The 21,508-nt window shown below is 37.8% G+C and overlaps 1 protein-coding gene across 1 annotated transcript in view; it reads right to left on the bottom strand.

Moving 5' to 3' along the window:
• Window positions 1-21,508, bottom strand: part of AFG2A (AAA ATPase AFG2A) — a 379,187-nt gene that overhangs the window by 317,475 nt on the left and 40,204 nt on the right. Inside the window, 1 exon segment of the mRNA XM_017852609.1 lies at window positions 7,346-7,500. Within this exon segment, the coding sequence (XP_017708098.1) occupies window positions 7,346-7,500 (155 nt within the window).

Here is a 21,508-nt window from a genome sequence, read left to right as displayed (position 1 = left end):
ANCNCCTGACCTCGTGATCCGCCCGTCTCGGCCTCCCAAAGTGCTGGGATTACAGGCTTGAGCCACCGCGCCCGGCCGATGTGTTCTTCAAGAGTCTGAAGACTCTCAAAATAGAGTCTTCAGCTCTATTTTGATTGCTGTTTGCATGAAATAGCAATCATGCTATTTCACAGCAATTTTCATGCAAATAGCAATCAAAATAGAGCAAGAGTGGCTATACTTATATCAGATGAAACAGATTAAGTCAAAACTGTCAAAAAAGACAAAGAAGGTCATATAATGATAAAAGAGTCAATTCATTAACAGGATATAGTGATTGTAAATATATATGCACTGAACACTGGAGCACCTAAACACATAAAGAAAATATTAAAATAACTGAAGGGAGTAACATACAGCTATATAGGAACAGTAAGAGACTTCAGTAACCCACTTTCAACAATGGGCAAATCATCAAGATAGAAAATCAATAAGGAAACAGCAGAATTGAAGAGCACTGTAGACTAAATGGACCTAACAAACATATACAGAACACTACACCCAATGGCAGCAGAATACACATTATTTTCCTCTTTTTATTATTATTAATATTTTTCATTTTTCCATAAGTTATTGGGGGTACAGGTGGTATTTGGTTATATGAGTAAGTTCCTTAGTGGTGATTTGTGACATTTTGGTGCAGCCATCACCCAAGCAGTATACACTTCACCTTTGTAGTCTTTTATCCCTCACCCCCTTCCCACTCTTTCCCCCAAATCCCCAAAGTCCATTATATTCTTAGGACTTTGTGTCCCTATAGCTTAGCTCCCACATATCAGTGAGAACATATGATGTTTGGTTTTCCATTCATGAGTTACTTCACTTAGAATAATACACACCTAACACTGGAGTTCCCAAATGCATAAAACAATTACTAAGAGACCTAAGAAATGAGATAGACAGCAACACAATAATAGGGGACTTCAGTACTCCACTGACAGCACTAGACAGGTCATCAAGACGGAAAGTCAACGAAGAAAAAAACGGATTTAAACTATACCTTGGAACAAATGGACTTAACAGATACATACAGAACATTCCATCCAACAATCGCAGAATACACATTCTATTCAACAGCGCATGTAACTTTCTCTAAGAGAGACCATGTGATAGGCCATAAAACGAGCCTCAATAAATTTAAGAAAATTGAAATTATGTCAAGCACTCTCTCAGACCACCATGGGACAAAATTGGAAATCAACTCCAAAAGGAACCTTCAGAACCATGCAAATACATGAAAATTTAATCACCTGCTCCTGAATAAGCGTTGGGTCAAAAATGAAATCAAGATGAAAATTTAAAAATTCTTCAAACTGAATGACAATAATGATACAGCCTATCAAAACCTTGGGATACAGCACAGGTGGTGCTAAGAGGAAAATTCATAGCCCAAAGCACCTACGTCAAAAAGTCTGAAAGAGCACAAACTGACATTCTAAGGTCACACCTCAAGGAACTAGAGAAACAAGAACAAACCGATCCCCAAACCAAGCAGAAGAAAGGAAATTACCAAGATCAGAGCAGAACTAAATAAAACTGGAAAAAAAAAAATACAAAAGATAAATGAAACAAAAAGCCAGTTTTTTAAAGAGATAAAATTAATAAACCATTAGCAAGATTAACCAAGAAAAGAAGAGAGAAAATCTAAATAACCTCACAAAGAAACGAAACAGGAGATATTATAATTGACACCACTGAAATACAAAAGATCATTCGAGGCTACTATGAACACCTGTATGCACATAAATTAGAAAATCTAGAAGAGATGAACAAATTCCCGGAAAAATACAACCCTCCTAGCTTAAATCAGGAAGAATTAGATACCCTGAATCACAGACCAATAACAAGCAGCGAGATTGAAATGTTAATTTAAAACTTACCAGCCAGGCATGGTGGCTCACACCTGTAATCCCAGCACATTGAGAGGCTGAGGCGGGTGGATCACCTGAGGTCGGGAGTTTAAGACCAGCCTGACCAAGATGGAGAAACCCCATCTCTACTAAAAATACAAAATTAGCCGGGCGTGGTGGCACATGCCTGTAATCCCAGCTACTTGGGAGGCTGAGGCAGGAGAATTGCTTGAACCCAGGAGGCAGAGGTTGCAATGAGCCGAGATTGCACCACTGCACTCCAGCCTGGACAACAAGAGCAAAATTATATCCCCCCCCCAAAAAAATTACCAACCAAAAAAAGCCCAGGACTAGACAGATTCACAGAATTCTACCAGACATTCAAAGAAGAATTGGTACCAATCCTTCAATCCTTTTGACCCTATTCCACAAGACAGAGAAAGAAGGAACGCTCCCTAATTCATTTTATGAAGCCAGCATCACCCTAATACCAAAACCAGAAAGGGACATAACCAAAAAAGAAAACTACAGACCAATATCCTTGACGAATACTCATGCTAAAATCCTTACTTAAAAAAATACTAGCTAACCAAATCCAGCAACATACTAAAAGGATAATCCACCATGATCAAGTGGGTTCCATACCAGGGATGCAGGGATGGTTTAACATATGCAACTCAATAAATGGGATACACCACATAAACACAATTAAAAACACAATCACATGATCATCTCAACAGATGCAGAAAAAGTACTCAACAAAATCCAGCATCGCTTGATGATTAAAACTGTCAGCAAAATCAGCATACATGGGACATACCTTAATGTAATGAAAGCCATCTATGACAAACCCACAGCCAACATAATACTGAATGGGGAAATGTTGAAAGTAATCCATCCGAGAACTGGAACAAGACAAGGATGCTCACTCTCACCACTCCTCTTCATTATAGCATTGGAAGTCCTAGCCAGAGCAATCAGACAATAGAAAGAAATAAAAGGCATCCAAATCAGTAAAGAGGAAGTAAAACAGTCACTGCTGACGATATGATCATTTACCTTGAAAACCCTAAAGACTCCTCCTTAGGAGCAAAGTTCCTAGAACTGATGAAAGAATTCAATAAAGTTTCCAGATACAAGATTAATGTATACAAATCAGTAGCTTTCTATACACCAACAGCGACCAAATCAAGAACTCAACACCTTTTACAACAGCTGCAAAAGAAATAAAATACTTAGGAATACACCTAACCAAGAAGTCGAAAGACCTCTACAAGAAAAACTACAAAACATCACTGAAAGAAAGAGAAGACACAAATGGAAACACATCCCTAGTGTGATTTTTGAGGGATGTTGAAGAGCCTTGTTTTGGCATATTAACAGGGTTAGTTTTCTGGTTCCTTCTCATTGGGTAGGCTCTGTCAGAGGAAGATCTAAGGCTGAAGGCTGTTGTTCGAATCCTTTTATCCCATGGGATATTCCGTTGACATAGTACTGTCCCCTCTTTTCCTATGGATGTGTCTTCCTGTGAGCCTAACTGCAGTGATTGTTGTCTGTCTTCTAGGTCTAGCCACCCAGAGAGTCTACCCAGCTCTGGGTTGGTACTGGGGGTTGTCTGTACAGAGTCCTGTGATGTGAACCATCTATGGATCTCTCAAATACACATTCTTTTCAAGTGCACATGACACATTCTAAAGGATAGATCATATCTTAGACCACAAAACAAGTTTAAAAAATTTAAGAAGACTAAATCATATCACGTATCTTTTCTGTCCACAATCATATGAACCCAAAATGAAAAACAGGAAAAAAAAATTGGAAAATTCACTAATATCTGGAAATTAAACAATATACTCCTGAACAACCAATGGGTCAAAGAAGAAATCAAAAGAAAAATAAAGAACATCTTAAGACAAATGAAAACAGAAACACAACATACCAAAACTTTGATACAGCAAAAGCAGTTCTATGAGGAAAGTTTATAGCAATAAATACCTACATTAAGAAAAAAATATCTCAAATGAACAACCTAATTTTACACAACAAATAGAAAAAGAACAAATTAAGCCCAGAGTTAGCAGAAAGAAGGAAATACTAAAGATCAGAGCAGAAATAAATGAAATGGAGACTAGAAAAAATAATTTAAAAGATCAATATAAGAAATAATATAAAAAGATCAATATAAGTTGTTTTTTCAAAAGATAAGCAAAATTGACAAACCTTTGCCTAGACTACTAAGGAAAAAAGAAAGAAGATTCAAGTAAATAAAATCAGAAATGAAACAGGAGACACTACAATTGATACCACAAAAATACAATCGTAAGAGACTAATGAACAACTACATGGCAAAAATTTGGCCAACCAAGAAGAAAGAAAGAAATTCCTAGAAACATACAACCTACCAAAAATGAATCATAAAGAAAATCTGAATAGGCCAATCAATGAGTGAGGGGAATAGACCAATAATCAAAAAGCTCCCTAACAAAACTCCAAGACCCAAGAAGTTATGCTTCTCAAGCATTAGCATCACTTCTTCTTTAAATACTTAGTAGAATTCACCAAACTTCCAATAAACTGAAGAGAAAGGAACACTTCCAAACTCACTTTATGAGGCCAGCATTAATGTGATACAAGAATGCTGTAAGAATAGAATATTACAGGTCAATATCCCTGGCAAACATAGATGGAAATATCCTCAACAAAATATTTGCAAACCAAATTCAATAGCACATTAAAAGGATCATACACCACAATCCAATGAGATTCATCCCTAGGATGCAAGGCTGCTGGCTGGACATATGCAAATCAATAAACATGATATGCCATCTTAAAAGGATGAAGAATAAAAATCATATAATCATATCAATAGATGCAGAAAAAGCATTTGACAAAGTTCAACATCCTTTCATGACAAAAACTCTCAATACATTAGAAAGAATGTACCTCAACATCATAACACTCTATATGACAAGCTCACAGCTAATGTCATACCCAACAATGAAAAGCTAAAAACTTGTCCTCTAAGATGAAGAGCAAGACAAAATGCTCACTCTTACCATTTGTATTTATTATAGTACTGAAAGTCGTAGCCAGGGAAATTAGGGAAGAAAAAGAAATAAAATGCATCCAAACTGAAAAAGAAGAAAAAAATTGTCTGTTTGCAGATGACATAATCTTACATAAAGGAAACCTTAAATATTCCACCAAAAAAAAAAAAAATTAAAACCAATAAATGAATTCAGTAAATTGGCAGGATACAAAATCGACAACAACAAAAGTCAGTAGCATTTCTATACTCTAACAACTATCCAAAAAATTAAAAAAAGAAAATTCCATTTACAATAGTACTTTTTAAATATATAGAAAAAACTTAACCAAGACAGTGAAGGACCTGTACACTGAAAACTATAAAATACTGATGAAATCAATAGAAGACACAAATACATAGATAATGTCTAATGTTCATGAATTTAAAAAATTAACACTATTAAAATATCCATACTACCCAAAATTGTCTACAGATTTAATGTAACCCCTATCAAAATTCAATGGCATTTTTCCCTAAAATATGAAAAACAACCCTAAAATTCATAAGGAAACATAGAAGTCACCACATAGTCAAAGTAGTCTCAAGCAAAAAAATAAAAAAAGTTGTAGGCATCACATTATCTGATTTCAAAATATACTACAAAGCTATGATAATCAAGACAGCATGACACTGGCATAAAAACAGACATACAAGTAAATGAAACAGAATAGAGAGCCCAGAAATAAATCCATGCATGTACAGTCAATTGATCTACAAAGGTACCGAAGAACACACAATGATGAAAGCACAATCTCTTTAAAAAATGGTGTCAGGAAAACTGTATATCCACATGATATCTACATGATAAACTGTATATCCACATATGAAACTGGCCCGTCTTCTCACACCACATACAAAATATCAGTTCAAAATGGATTAAATATTTAAACACAATACCTAAAACTGTAAAACTACTAGAAGAAAACATAAGGAAAAGCTTCATGGCGTGGGTCAGGGCAATGAATTTTTGGATACACTCCAAAAGCAGAGTCAAGAAAAGCAAAAATTGACAGGACTGCATCAAACTAGAACGCTCTGCACAGCAAAGGAAACAGAGTAAAGAGACAACCTATGGCATGGGAGAAAACATGTGTGAACCATATATGAGATAAGAGGTTACTATCCAAAATACTAAAATATATATTAAGAAACTCAAACAACTCAAAAGCAAAAAAAACAAACAAACTGATTAAAAATGGGCAAAGGATCTGAGTAACATTTGTTAAAAGAAGACATACAAATGGCTAACTGGTATATGAAAATATGTTCAACACCACTAATCATCAGGGTAATGCAAATCAAAACGATAATGAGATATCACCTTACATCTGTTAGGAAGGCCATTATCAAAAAGATGAAAGTAAGTGTTGCCAAGGATATGGAAAAAAAGAAACCCTTGTACACTGTTGGTGGGAATGTAAAGTTGTACGGACATTATGGAAAACGGTTTGGTGGTTCCTCAAAATGTTAGGTTACCAAAAGATCCAACAATCCTACTACTGGGTACATATCAAAAGGAAATGCAATATCTCAAAAGGATATGTGCACTCTCATGTTCACTGCAGCATTATTCACAACAGCCAAGATACAGAATCAATCTAAGTGTCCCTCAACAGATGAACAGACAGAAAATGTGGTATAATGGTATAAAGAAATGTGGCATAATGGAATATTATCTGGCCTTATAAAAAGAAGAAAATACTGTCATTTATAATAACATAGATGAATCTGGGGAACATAATACCTAATGAAATAAGTTAAGGTACACAAAAAGACAAACGATCTTACTCACATGTGAAAAAAGCTAATTCTAAAAGGTCATATACAGTACGATTCCATTTATATAAACTTTCTGAAATAAAAATTTAGAAATGAGGGGAGGAATGAGGTGGGTTTGATTATAAAAGACAACATGAGGGATCTTTGTGGTGATGGAACTACTCAGTATCCCGTGATGAATACACAAACCTTTTCATGAGATAAAACTGTATAAACTAAATAAACACACACACACAAGTAAAACTGAAAAAATTTGAGTAAGATCAATGGATTGTATCAATAGAAGTATCCTGCTTGTAGTATTGTAACATAGTTTTTTGGGTGTTTCGTTTTTTGTTTTTGAGACAGGGTCTCACTCTGTCACCCAGGCTGAAGTGCAATGGCACAACCATGGCTCACTGCAGCCTCAACATTCCCCAGGGCTCAGATGACCCTCCCACCTCAGTGACAGCTGGGACTACAGGTGTGCACCACCACACTCAACTAATTTTTGTACTTTTTGTAGAGATGGGGTTGTACCATGTTGTCCTAAATTTTTCTCAGAGTTTAATTCAAACAGTGTAGCTAGTGTGGGATATAAATGACTTACATTTGGGACATCAATTGCTATTTCCCTCATGGCACTGGGTCTGATGTCATTCATTGCCTGCAAGAAATCATTCAGAGTAATCTTCACCAGTCCAGCCACCTTGACATCAGAGAGGTTAGGCTGTTTTTTCAGGATTCTTCGCAAGGCACAGAGACCTACAAAGAGAGGAAAGTAACAGAAGATTTGTCTTCTCCTTAATAAATACAGACTGAATTGATGGCTCCGGTGGCCCATCTGGAGTGGTCACTGTGAAGACACTGGCTGCAGTGGGGGAGGCATGGCCAGGGCTGCGTACTCCACGAAGCCAGTGGGAGCTGGGAGCAGGCAGGAATCCTGCTCTTTTCCAAGTTGGTGGGGTGGGAGCTCCACTTACCCAGGCACAGCTGCAGCCACCCAGCCATGGCTGTGGACCCAGGTATCCCTCCACTCTCGAGAACCCAGGAAGTACCTCCTGCCCCAACAGGCTCCGAAGTGCCTGTTTCTACTGCCTGGTCTCTCCCCAATCCCAGAAAAACTTTTTGTCCGCTCTGATTTCAGACCAAAGTTAAGGCTGAGCCAAGCCACTGTCATGACCCACCTAGGTGTTCATGTGCTCAAGGTGGCACTGACACACCAGCTCCCTGCCACCTTGGTCCCCTCCAGACTTTGTGTGCCAGTGAGCATGGGAGGGAGGCTAAGGGTGGCTCAGAGCAGTTCTGCAAGCACCCCTCAGCACGAACAGTCTGGGCACCATGGACGACATGATTGATGGCAGCAGGAGGCAGAGAGGCTCTTGGGCAGAAAGGAGTGAGTCCCTGGTAAAGCCCCACCTTCAAGCCAGGGACAGCCTGAAGCATGGAGGGCAGGCTGTCAGCACTGGGTAAAGTCGGCGGCCCAGAGCAAGAACTTATGGTGCTTTTTCTGGGTCTGCCTTTGGACCAATCAGCACGCACTTCCTCCCCTCTGAAGCCCATAAAATCCCTACTCAGCCAGACTCAAGGGGACGTCAGGACTACCAGCTGCAAGAAGGAGCTACCCACTCTGGGTCTCCTCTCCACTGAGAGCTGGACATTCGTTAGGACACCCTGCCTGTGGAAAGGAGCCACCCACTCCAGCTCTCCTCTTTGCTGAGAGTTAGACACTCGTTGGGACAACCTGCCTGCAGAAAGGAGCCACCCACTACAGGTCTTCTCTCTGCTGACAGCTGGACACTCATCAGGCTAACCAGCTTGAGGATAGCAGCTACTCACTCTGGGTCTCCTCTCCACTGAGAAATGGACACTAGTCAGGATGCCACATAGGAGCTACCCATTCCGGGTCTCCTCTCCACTGAGAGCTGGACACACATTGGGACGACCTGCCTACAGAAAGAAGCTACCGACTCTGGGTCTCCTGTCCACTGACAGCAGGACACTTGTCAGGATGACCTACCTGCAGAAAGGAGCTACCCACTCCAGGTGTCCTCTCTGCTGAGAGCTAGACATTTGTGAGAACGGCCTGCCTGTGGACAGGAGCTACCCACTCCAGGTATCCTCTCTGCTGAGAGCTGGACACTCCTCAGAACGACCTGATGGCAGAAGGACCTACCCACTTTCGGTCTCCTGAGAGCTGTTCTGTTGCTCAATGAAGCTCCTCTTTGCCTTGCTCACCCTCCAGCTGTCCACATACCTCATTCTTCCTGAAGGCTGGACAAGAACTCAGGACCTGCCAAATGGCAGGACTGAAAGAGCTATAACACAAACAGGACTGAAACAGGCCCACTGGTCACCACATTGCAGGTAACAAGAAGAAGAGGAGCTGTGGCCCTTTGGGGAGCCCAGAAGCAAGGGCTGTGATCAGAGCTGTGATACCAGAGCTGTGACACTCTCTTTGGGGCTCTGCTATTTCCAACATCTCCAAGCTTCCAAGTACCACCACATTCCCTGGTGCCCACGGGGGAAAACACTTGTGGTACGCCTGGTCCAGCCACATCCTCACACAGAGCTGGCGACTGTGCCTGCACCTAGAGCTGTCCACTCCACTGCAGCCAGCATGCCTGGCTGTGTGCAGTGGCCAGACCTTGGGCTCACTCACACCCTCTTCACAGCTCTGCGCCTGGCTCACCCTCGGCAGGTGTAGGATCCAGGCCAATAGCACAAGCCAAGTACAGCCTGCTGGGCCAAGCGGGCAGAAAAGCCCAGTGGGTCCGAGCAAAACTCAGGCAGAGGCGCCACCAGCCACAGAGGTTTCTGGCTGGAAAAGTGACACCCTAAGGATCCTGTGACAGAATTATCACCAATAAAAATAATATAAAACCCAAACCCCATGCAAGATTACAGCATTTAAAACATTTTGTCCTTGTAAGGGAGGGGATGAGAGGTGGGAAGGGAGGTGGAAGAATGTGAAGGATAAATGTAAAATTCCAAGCACTTAGTTTTGGCAATGAAAATATGACAAATATTTAATATGAGAAAGCATAATTTACAAATATAAAATAGAATTTCAAAACAACATCCATAAAAAGCCATAAAGATTTATCAAAATAATTTGTTTGGGGAACTTCTTTTAAAAGAGTAAAATATTAAAATTAAAACATGCTTTTGCCCCTGCCCTTTTGGTAAATACATTCACACTAGAGTCACAAAGTTTTAAGGTATTGGGAAAACACCTGCAAGGAAACTTTCAGGTGGCAGTTGGAAATGTGATTTTGGAATACAAGAGCAAAGTAAACTTCAGAGTGATGTGCATACAGATAAGATGTGATATTATAGCAATGGAGAGATCTATAAGGGGAGGCTAGTGAGGGGGTCAGGGATGGAGGAATAAATGTAGAAGGCTCAATCTTAGGAAAGCCCATCAATTGAATAGCATAAAAAGAAATGATGGTTTTAAAAGGCAGAGAAAGGCCGGGCGCGGTGGCTCAAGCCTGTAATCCCAGCACCTTTGGAAGGCCGAGGCGGCGAATCACGAGGTCAGGAGATCGAGACCCATCCTGCTAACAATGGTAAACCCCGTCTCTACTAAAAATAAAACAATTAGTGGCGGAGGTGGCGGGCCTGAGTGCCAGCTACTCGGGAGCGTGAGGCAGGAGAAGCGTAAACCCAGGAGGCGGAGCCTGCAGTGACCTAGAATCGTGCCAGCTGATCTCCAGCCTGGGGACAGAGCAAGACTCCGTCTCAAAAAAAAAAAAAAAAGGGGGGGGGGGGCAGAGAAAAAAATAGGATGACATAGAATAAAAGGTACTAAAGCAGCCAAGAAGATAGTCAACAAAGTCAAATTTAGAGAGATCCAAAATAAATTCAAAGATATCATGCTGACTTGAGAAGTTAGATACTAAGTTCCTTGTCTTTGCTATTTGCTTGAAGTTTAAACACTGACAAGAGTGAATGTGCCCTCCATTAGATTGTGAGATTTAGAGCCCTTTGATCTGTGATAACCTTTAGTCTAGAAGACAGTAAGTCACTAGATGCTCTTTGTGTTAAGACTGTTTAATAAAATTCCAGTTTGAAGGAGTTTAATCTCAGAGATCTCTCAGAAACCCAGTCTGAATATCTGAAGTTGTCCTGGAACACCAGCTAGCTCCCATGGTTTTTTAATCTTTCTTGTTCAAAACACTATACTTCAATACAGTTTTACTAAATTAAAATGATACCACTCCATCATTTTGTTTTCACTTATTTGAACTTTTATATATAAACAGAAGCATTAATAAAAAGACACAAAACTCCACAAAACAGAGGGTTGAGAATCTTTCACTACCAAGAAAAAGCAATGAATAGTATGAAGAAGCTCCAAAAATAGATCCCCTGCTTCCTAAAGACAGCAAGTCACTTACTTAGGCCATCTTACAAATACCAACTTACTTTTTCTGCCTTACAAAATGCTGAAAGATGGTTCTTCACATCTCTTGCATTTCTGCTTGAGAGAAAAATCACCGACTGCCTCTGTTCAAGACTATCTTTTGAAGGATGTTGGTATGCAGGAAAATAAAGTGTCTCTCTCCAAAGCAAAGGATAGACATGATTACTGTCCATTATAAAAGATTCAGGTTCTACAATTCAAGGCTCCCCTACTGTGATGCAAGCTTATACAGGTTCAGGTGTCAGGGAGCCCTCTGTATCACTCTGTGAAAAATGAGGCTCCGGAAGAGGTGCGAATGCTGCTACCCTAGCTAATTATGTTGCCGCAATATTCTGTCCTTTGACTCTTCCACAGGCACTAACAAAATCTGTTAGCCAGCAAGTAGAGTAAAACCTCAGGCCCTTAACAATTCTTGACATCTTTATGTCTGCTACGGTTTGAATTGTTTTGTCTCCTCCAAAACTCATGTTAAAACTTAATCCCTAATGACACACTGATGGAAGGTGAGGCCTAAAGATAGATGTCTCCACCCTCATGAATGGATTAACGCAGCTATAAAAAGGGCTTGCAGGAGTGGGCTCACTCTATCTCACTCTTCTGCGATGCGAGGACACACAATGTTCCTCTCCTTTAGAGAATACGGCATTCAAGGCATCATCTTGGATGCAAAGAGACTGAGCCCAAGCCTCCCAGCACCTTGATCTTGGACTTTCCAGCCTCCAGAACTGTGAGAAATAAATTTCTGTTCTTTGTAAATTACCAAGTATGCGGTATTTTGTTATAGCAGCACAAACTGGACCAAGACGATGATAAATTGGGTTGATTTACTACTCAACATACTCATTAGTTAAATGGAGCAGAAGCATTAAAAAATATTCCAGTTCAACTTAAGAGTTTTCAACTTTATGGCTGGGAGTGGTGGCTCACACCTGTAATCCCAGCACTTTGGGAGGCCGAGGCAGGCGGATCACCTGAGGTCGAGAGTTTGAGACCAGCCTGACCAACATGGAGAAACCCTCTCTCTACTAAAAATACAAAATTAGCCAAGTGTGGTGGTGCATGCCTGTAATCCTAGCTACTTGGGAGGCTGAGGCAGAAGAATCGCTTGAACCCTGGAGGCAGACGTTATGGTGAGCCAAGATGGCACCATTGCACTCCAGCCTGGGCAAGAAGGGCAAAACTCCGTCTCAAAAAAAAAAAAAAAAAAAAAGAGTTTTCCGCTTTACAGTGGTACAAAAGCAATATGAATTCAGTAATTTTCTTGCAACACTGGGCAGCTGCAGCAAGCCACAGTTCCAAGTCAGCTACACACATATTTTGACTCACAAGTTTTTTCAGGACATAACCCTATCATAAGTTGAGGAGTATCTATGCAGTGCTATGTTGTATCAAACAGCACCTTGTGGCCTGAAAAAATTTAAGATGTTCCTAAAACATCTAACATAAATGGATGTAATCAAAATACTTCAATGCCAGATAGTATCCAGCAATACTTGCCAATATTTCTCATTTGGACCAGATACATCACTCTACTGAGACAGAAAAACTGAAACAGGGAAAATGGTCTAATAATTTGCCTGTCACATTTTTTTATATCATGCAAACATAAAATTGGACAATAAATGAGACATTATTTTCATTTAAGGAAGGAGTTTGGAAAACGCAGGCAATATGTGGTTTTTAAAAGTATATTTAATATTGTAATATAAATGTATTTATAAAATACCAAAATCTCTACTATTTCTAATACAAACTACAGAACTTAAGCTGGAAAAAATCTCCACTCGTCTGAACATAGAAAGAAAATAGTAATTCACCGGAGGAAAAACAAAGGCAAGAGAAACATGGAATTTTTCAAAAGTTAAAAAATAGTAAAGTACAAGCTGGGCACAGTGGCTCACACTTGTAATCCCAACACTTTGGGAGGCTGAGACGGGTGGATCACTTGCATCCAGGAGTCCAAGACTAGCCTGGACAACATAGTGTTACCCCATCTCTAAAAGAAACTCAAAAATTAGCCAGGCTTCGTGGCACGTACCTGTAATCCTAGCTACATGCGATGATTGCTTGAGCTCAGGAAGTCAAGACCTGCAGTGAGCCATCATCATGCTACTGCACTCAGCCACTCAACTTGGGTGACAGGTGAGACCCTGTCTCCAAAAAAGTAAAGTACAAAGACTGATTCTGTAATAAACATAGCACAACTTAATGTACCCAAATAATAAGTGTACCAAAAAATAATGTGTTGCAAGGTTTGCAATGCATACTAGTCCCTGATAAGCCAAGGAGACAAACGTAGGATATTCACTAAAGGCCAAGTTAAAATGTGTAACTAAAAAGACAATGGGAAGAGGATGAAATAATAAAAATACTTGCCTATTCCAAAATAATGAAAAAAAAAAACAAACAGGAAAAAAAATATACAACAAGTGAGGCAAATAAGGAAGCAGATTAAACCTAAGTATTTTAAGGTATTACCCTAAATATAAATGCATTAAGTACTTGAATTTAAACAATGACAACAGCAGCTGGATTAAAAAAATAAAACCCCAATTTACCCTGCATACAAGTGATGTATCTGAAATATAAGAATATAGAAAGGTTGAAAGTAAAAGAATAAAAGGAATACTATGCAAATATACACAGAATGAAATATACACGGAAGGATAACAGTGCACCTATATCTACTATCAAACAGGCATTAAGTAAGAAGCATCACTAGACACTTGGGGTAATAAAAGGGCCAATTTACCAAGAATATGCAAAATTCTAAATTAATACATGCCTGATAACAAAATTCAAAATATATAAAACAAAAGTAAACAGAACTAAATGTAGAAACAGACCTTGCTTGCAGGTTTTAACATACTTCCCTTATTAGCCAAAATTTTTAAAAAGAATATATAGAAGATATCAGAAGATATGAAAAACAAAATTAACTCACTTATCCTAATTGGTATAGATTAAAAAACAACATCAAAATAATAAAATAACTCTGTTTTCCAGCATACCTGAAATATCTACCAAAACTGACCCTATGCTAGGACACAAAGCAAGTCTCCATGTAACTCAAAGACTGAAATCATAAAGCGTAGTTCTCAGACCTCAGGAGAATGAATAACAAAATCAGTAACAAAAAAATGCTAAGAAATACACAAATATCTGAAAATCAGTTAATTCATTTCTAAATAACTCATGGTTCAACAAAAAATCACAATGAAAACTTAATGTTTTCAACTGAATAATAATACAAATATAACATGAAAATCTGAAGGATGCTGCTACTGCAGTACTGAAGGGGACACTGGTAGGCTTAATGTACATAGAAAAAAAGACTGAGTCAATGAGGCATTCATCTTAAGAAATTAGGAAAAGAAGAAGAAATTAAACCAAAAAGAAAAAAGAAGGAGGGAAATAATGAAGAAAACAAATGCACAATTTAAAAAAATAACCAATAAAGCCAAAGGTTGGTTATCTGAAAATGTGAGAGAAGAGATACATTTCCAATATTAGGAATGAAAAAGTAGACATCATTACAAAACCTACAGTCATTAAAAAGATAAGAGGATACTAGGAATAACTTTATGCCAAATAATTTGAAATGTAGATAAAATGAACAAATTTCTAGGGGAAAAAAATTTACCGAAACTAATATACAAACAAAAAAACTATACAATTTGAATATTTCAATAGGTATTAAAGAAATTAAATCTATAATTAAAATCTTTCCCACAGAGAAAATTGTAAGCACAGATGGTTTCAATGATAAATGTCACCAAATACTTAAGGACGAATATGACATTAATTTTTTAAAAACTGTTCCAGAGAAAAAATAATTCCCAACTTCATTCACACGGGTAGCATAATCCCGCTCCCCAAATCTTAAAGGGGTATTACAAGAAAAAAAATTACAGGTCAATCTCTCACATGAACATAGGTGCAAATATCTTAAACAAAACATCAGCCAAAAGATCAATACATTAAAAAGAATTACAAAATTGTGACAAGTTGGCTATATTACAGGAAAGTCAGATTCATGTAACATTTAAAAATCAATCAACATAATTCTTCACATTGACAGAATAAAGAGATCATAAGACTATCTCAATAAATGTAGAAATGTGATAAAATATCATTAATTATGTTTTTTTAAAAAGCTAGGAATAGATACAAACCTCCTTATCACACATACAGCAGAAAAAAAAATTCTTAATATTAAGTAACAGTTTGTAAACTTTCTCTTAAATCAAGAATGAGATAAGGATTACTATTGTTACCACTTCTCTTAAATACTGTCAGAGGTCCTATCTAGTACAGTAAGTCAAGGAAAAGAAAAAATTGGTGTAGAGTTGAACAAAATAAAATTTAAAACTTACTATTTGAAATGTATACATAGAAAACTAGACCATAACTGATAGATTAAAAAAAATCAAAAGAACTTACATACACACTACTAAAATTTTGTTTTTTGTGGTTTTTTTGAGACAGGGTCTCCCTCTGTCACCCAGTCTGGAGTGTAGTGGTGCAATCTCAGCTCATTGTAGCTTCAACCTCCCACACTCAAGCAATCTTCCCACCTCAGCCTCACAAGTAGCTGGGACTACAGGTGCATACCACCACGCTCAGTTTTTCTGTAAATTTTCTGTAGAGATGGTGTTCCACTATGTTGCCCAGGCTGGTCTCAAACTCCTGGGCTTAAGGGATCCTCCCGCCTTGGCCTCTCAATGTGCTGGAGTTATAGGTATAAGCCGCTGTGCCTGGCCCACACCATTAAAACTAATAAGTGCATCTGGCAAGGTAGGTAGACACAGTCAATATAAAAAAATTTACTTTTTCTATTGGGAGGCCAAAGCGGGGGGATGACTTGAGGTCAGGAGTTCATGACCAGCCTCACCAACATAGTGAAACCCCATCTTTACTAAGCTACTTAGGAGGCTGAGGCACAAGAATTGCTTGAACCCGGGAGGCAGAGGTTGCAGTAAGCTGAGATCGTGCCACTGCACTCCAGCCTGAGTGACAAAGCAAGACTGTCTCAAAAACAAATTTTTTTTTTTACTTTTTCTAGACACAGCCATGCATTGCTTAATGACAGGGACGTGTTCTGAGAGATGTGTCTTTATGTGATTTTGTTGTTTGCAAACATTATAGAGTATACGTATACAAATCTAGGTGGTATGGCCTACTATCCATCTAGGCTATATGGTACTGTCTATTGCTCCTAGGCTACAAACCTGTACAGCATGTTACTATACTCAATACTGTAGGGAACAGTAACACAATGGTATTTGTACATCTAAACACAGAAAAAGAAAAGGTACAGTAAAAATACAGTATAAAAGATTTAAAAAGATCCTGCCACTGCACTGCAGCCTGGGTGACAAAGCGAGACTCTCTCAAAACAAACAAAAAAAAATTATTTTACTTTTTCTAGATATAGCCATGAGTTGCTTAATGACAGGGATATGTTCTGAGAGATGTGTCTTTATGTGATTTTGTCATTGTGCAAACATCAAAGAGTATACTTATGAAAATCTAGATGGTATGGCTTACTATACAGCAAGGCTACAAACCTGTATGGCATGTTACTATACTCAATACTATCGGTAACTACAATACAACGGTAAGTACTTGCGTATCTAAACATAGAAAAAGAAAAGGTACAGTAAAAATACAGTATAAAAGATTTAAAAATGTTATACCTGTGTAGGGCACTTACCATGAATGAGGCTTATACGACTGGAAGTTGCTCTGGGTAAGTCAGTGAGTGTGTGCTGGGCAAATGTGAAGGTCCAGAACATTACTATACTCTACTGTAAACACTATCCACTTAGGCTACACCAAATTTAAAAATAATAATACTAATTACACTACTACTTTACAATGGTTATGATGTCACTGGGTGACAGGAATTTTTCAGCTCCATTATAATCTTATAGGGCCACTGTAGTATATACCATCTATCCTTGACTGAAACATCATTATGCAGTCCGTGACTATACTAACATAAAATAATTACAAGTGAAATTTTACAAAATGCCATTCATAAGTGCATTCAAAAAACCAAAGTACCTAAGAATAAATCTAATGAATAGTATGCAAGACTTTTCACATAAAACTACCAAACTATCTTGAGGGAAATTAAAGAAAATCTAAAATAAAATGAAGGGATCTAAGAAGTTCATGGATTACAAGGTATTAACTTCCCAAATCTCTCCAAATTGATTGAAAGACTTAATAATTCCAATCAAAATGCAAGTCAGTTTACTAGATGGGGAGAAGGAAGAACCTGACACACTGATTTTAAAACTTTTACGGGAATGCAAAGGGCCAACAATAGTCAAGAAAATTTTGATGACCTTTTTTTTTGTTTTTTTAAAAAAATATCACTTACCCTCCAGAAATTAAGACTTTTGCTAAGGCTGAAAGTACTAAAGACATTTCAGTATGGTGGACAAGGATAAGAGACCAATGAGGCAGAGCAGAGAATCCAAAATGAACACAAACCCTTGATTTACATACAACAAAGGTAACACAGAAGCAAGGAAAAAATGGATGGTCATTTCAATAACTGGTAAAACATATCTACATGAAAAAAGTGAAACAATTGAAGATAGCAACATGAAAGGAAAAACAATAAAAGCATCAAGAAGATAAGAGAAAATATACCTAACAGTAGATTTGACCAAGATTTCTTAAGCTAGCTATAAAAATCACCAGCCACGAAGGAAAAGACTGATGAACCGGATCCTTTATATCAATATATATTATAATAAATATATAATTACAAACTTTCTGTTCCTTAAAAGATACTACAGAGAATAAAATGCAAGCCACAGAGTAGAAAATATTTAAAATACATATATCTAACAAAGGTCTCACAACTAAGCTATATTAATAACTTCTACAAATCAATATATTTTAAAAGTAACCCTACAGAAAACTGAATAGATACTTGACAGGCACATCACAAAGAAAGACATCTAAATGGTCAATTCAAAGATAAAAAGGTACTCAGTCTCAGTCATCAGGGAACTAAAACCACAATGAAATACTGCTATAAACTCCATGTCAGCATCCACTAGAAGAAACTGGAATTTTCACACACAACAGGTAGAAAGGTAAATTGGTAAAATCGCTACAAAAATGTTTTGGCAGTATTTAGTAAAAAGAATCCTATAACCCAATAATTCCACTCTTAGACAAATAATAGACAGAAATGCATACATTTGTGCACCAAAAGGCATGTGCAAGAATGTTCATGGCATTACTCATAATACTTAAACAATCGAATTCAGCAATAAAAATGAACTCCTGCTATACAGAATAAAATGATGAAGCTCCCAAACCATAAAACAAGTGAAAGAAGAGGGGACAACACAGGCAAAACTGATCTATGGCATTCAAAGCCACGAGAGTAGTTGCCTTTTGGGTCGAGGTGAGCATGTAGTGGCTGGGAAAGGGTCTGAGAGGGGTACCAGGAAGCTAGTAATGCTCCGTATCTTGATCTGAGTGGTGGTTACACAAATGTGTTCACTTTGGAAAATGCATGGATCTTTTAGCTTATGCTCTCTTATGTATATATGTAATACTTCAAGAAAGAAGGTTATTTTAAAAGTATGTAAAAGTGTGGTGAAAGGAAAAAAACTATAAATAAAGCAACACAGAAGCTGGTTTAAATAAGAGGGATGGTAGTTTTAGAAACTATAAACTGCAATTTAAAATGAAATATCATTGTATCACTATTAGCTCATCAATTATAACAAACGTACCACACTAAGGCAAGACAGTAATAATGGGAGAAGCTGGAAAAAAGGGAAGTTATATGGAAATGATCTGTACTTTCTGCTCTATTCTTCTGTAAACCTAAAACTGCTCTAAAAAAGTCTATTAATTAAAAAAAAATTAATAAAATGAAAAAACTCAGTTCTAAGTATCCATATGCATATATACAATGAAGTTTATTCCTTAATATTTTATTACTAAAACAGGAAAATATTTTTATTTAGAGTACTTTCTAATCAGAATAATTAAAACCATGATGATCTAGGGAAAAAAAATCCATAAAAAAGGTTTTGGAGCTGGATACAGTGACTCACAACTATAATCCCAGCACTTCAGGAGGCCGAGGTGGGAGGATCACTTGAGGTTAGGAATTTAAGACCAGTCTCGGCAATACTGCAAGACCCCACCTCTTTAAAAAAATACTAAAATCAGTTTTGGGAATTTTCTATAAAGAAATTCTGATCAGGCTCAGAATCATTGCAGAACATATTTATAAGCTGACCAGTGTGCAAAATATACTAGAATACAAAATATAGATTATATGATTTACAGTACTCACAGAGAGTTTTGATTTGCCAGAATATTTTATACAAATGAATATGTTTGGTACGAAAGGCAGCGCGACTAAAGAAGACAAACAAAACTTGAGGAGAGATAACAGCATTTTTTACATGCCATTACTTTGTGGATTGCAGTGGCACGACCATAGCTGACTGCAGCCTCAACTCCTAGACTCAAGCAATCCTCCCACCTCAGCCTCCCAAGTAGCTAGGACTAGAGACACACACCACTACCACCGGCTAATTAGAGACTCTGTCTCTAATTCTCTTAGAGACAGAGTCTTGCTACATTGCCCAGGCTGGTCTCAAACTCCTGACCTCAAGTTATTCTCCTGGTCTGGCCTCCCAAAGTGCTAGGATTACAGGTGTGAGCCACTGCACCAAACTGGTTTTGAAAATATTTCTAAAAAACAGTTCTCAGTAATGGGACCACTGTTCTTATATTTCTTGCCAATTCAGTTACAATTAATGTTAAAGGAAAGCAATTATTCAAGTATTATTATATTATAAAACCACTGGGAAGATATATTCATTGGCCACGGGAGTTACTCTTTCATGGGCACTCTTTTCAATATTAACTCATCTATTCGCTCAAAATATTCAACAAGAACCTCCTAGACATAATTACTTTATTAAACAAATGTACTGAGCTCTTACATATGAGGATGCACAAGAAGGCAAATCAGTCTCTCACTGCGCTAACAGTCTAATAGGGGAGACACATCATAACACGTAGTTATTATAAACTATGCCAAGTACTGTGACATGGGAAGAATAAAGTGGCACAAAAACACACGTCAGGAACATCGAACTCAGTTTCAGGAAGGATTAGTTGACCTAACAACTCTCACAGATATCATTTAGTACATTCCTTTATTTCACAAATGAAAAACTGAAACATATATCTAAGTTCAAGTAGTTAGGCCTGAAAGGTGAATTGATGTTAACCTGATAAAACGGGAATTGGGGCCAAAGAGGCAGCCAACTATTCCAAGCAGGGGGAACAGCATATAAATAGAGACGAGACTGAGCATAGCACTTTAGAGATTAGGAGGCCCTATAGAATAATAAAAGATAAAATCCCAAGTCTCCAGAGTTCAGTCTTATATATATGAAAGAACATGTTTAAATAAACCTAAATCCAACTTATTAATTCATTTGTAAGCATGTGAGGATATAAAGTATGGTGGATTGTTAGAAATGAGAAAAGAACAAAAGGTAAGTTTACTGATTTGCAAAAGCTATGCCATAAGAGATCCTGGAGACCCCTGCCACAGGCCTTCAGATTCTTTCCCACTCTGAAGTATTGATTCTGGACTCTAAATAAACGTATCCTATTTTACACAACAAATGCTATTCTTGAAAATAACATGTAAGTTGAAAAACAGAATTTGTATCAATTAAATGTTAAATATATTATCAAGAGCTTACAGAAATTAAAGCTCTTCGGAGCTATAATACTAATGCAACCAACCCTCCATGGCTCTAGGTCTAGCACTAGCTCAGGCACAACTTTAAATAAGACTCAGCCCTTTTGGCCATCGGTTACCTCATTTACTAAATGAAAAGATTAAAACATATTTTGTCTAATTATTCAAATTTAAATAACTTAAAATTCTATGATACTAAGTTTAAATTACTGGCCATCACCATTTCTAATAAGGCCATACCGGAATCTATACTGAAAGATTAAATTTTTAAAAATACATATATTTTTAGAAACCTGAAGACAATTAACTAGAAGAACAAATGGACACACGTACATCAAGGAATATGGCTGAAAGTAAGTCATCAACATTTCCTCTTCTCACTAACTTTGGAGTTAATTTTTTTAAATGTAAACAAATACAGAAGCAATACTGCTATGTTAAGAAACACAATTTTGGCCGGGCGCGGTGGCTCAAGCCTGCAATCCCAGCACTTTGGGAGGCCGAGACGGGCGGATCACGAGGTCAGGAGATCGAGACCATCCTGGCTAATACGGTGAAACCCTGTCTCTACT

This window comes from Rhinopithecus bieti, unplaced genomic scaffold (genome assembly GCF_001698545.2).
Source record: "Rhinopithecus bieti isolate Rb0 unplaced genomic scaffold, ASM169854v2 scaffold_33326, whole genome shotgun sequence".
In the NCBI taxonomy this organism is placed as follows: domain Eukaryota; kingdom Metazoa; phylum Chordata; class Mammalia; order Primates; family Cercopithecidae; genus Rhinopithecus; species Rhinopithecus bieti.
This window is presented reverse-complemented; position numbering and strand designations above follow the sequence as displayed.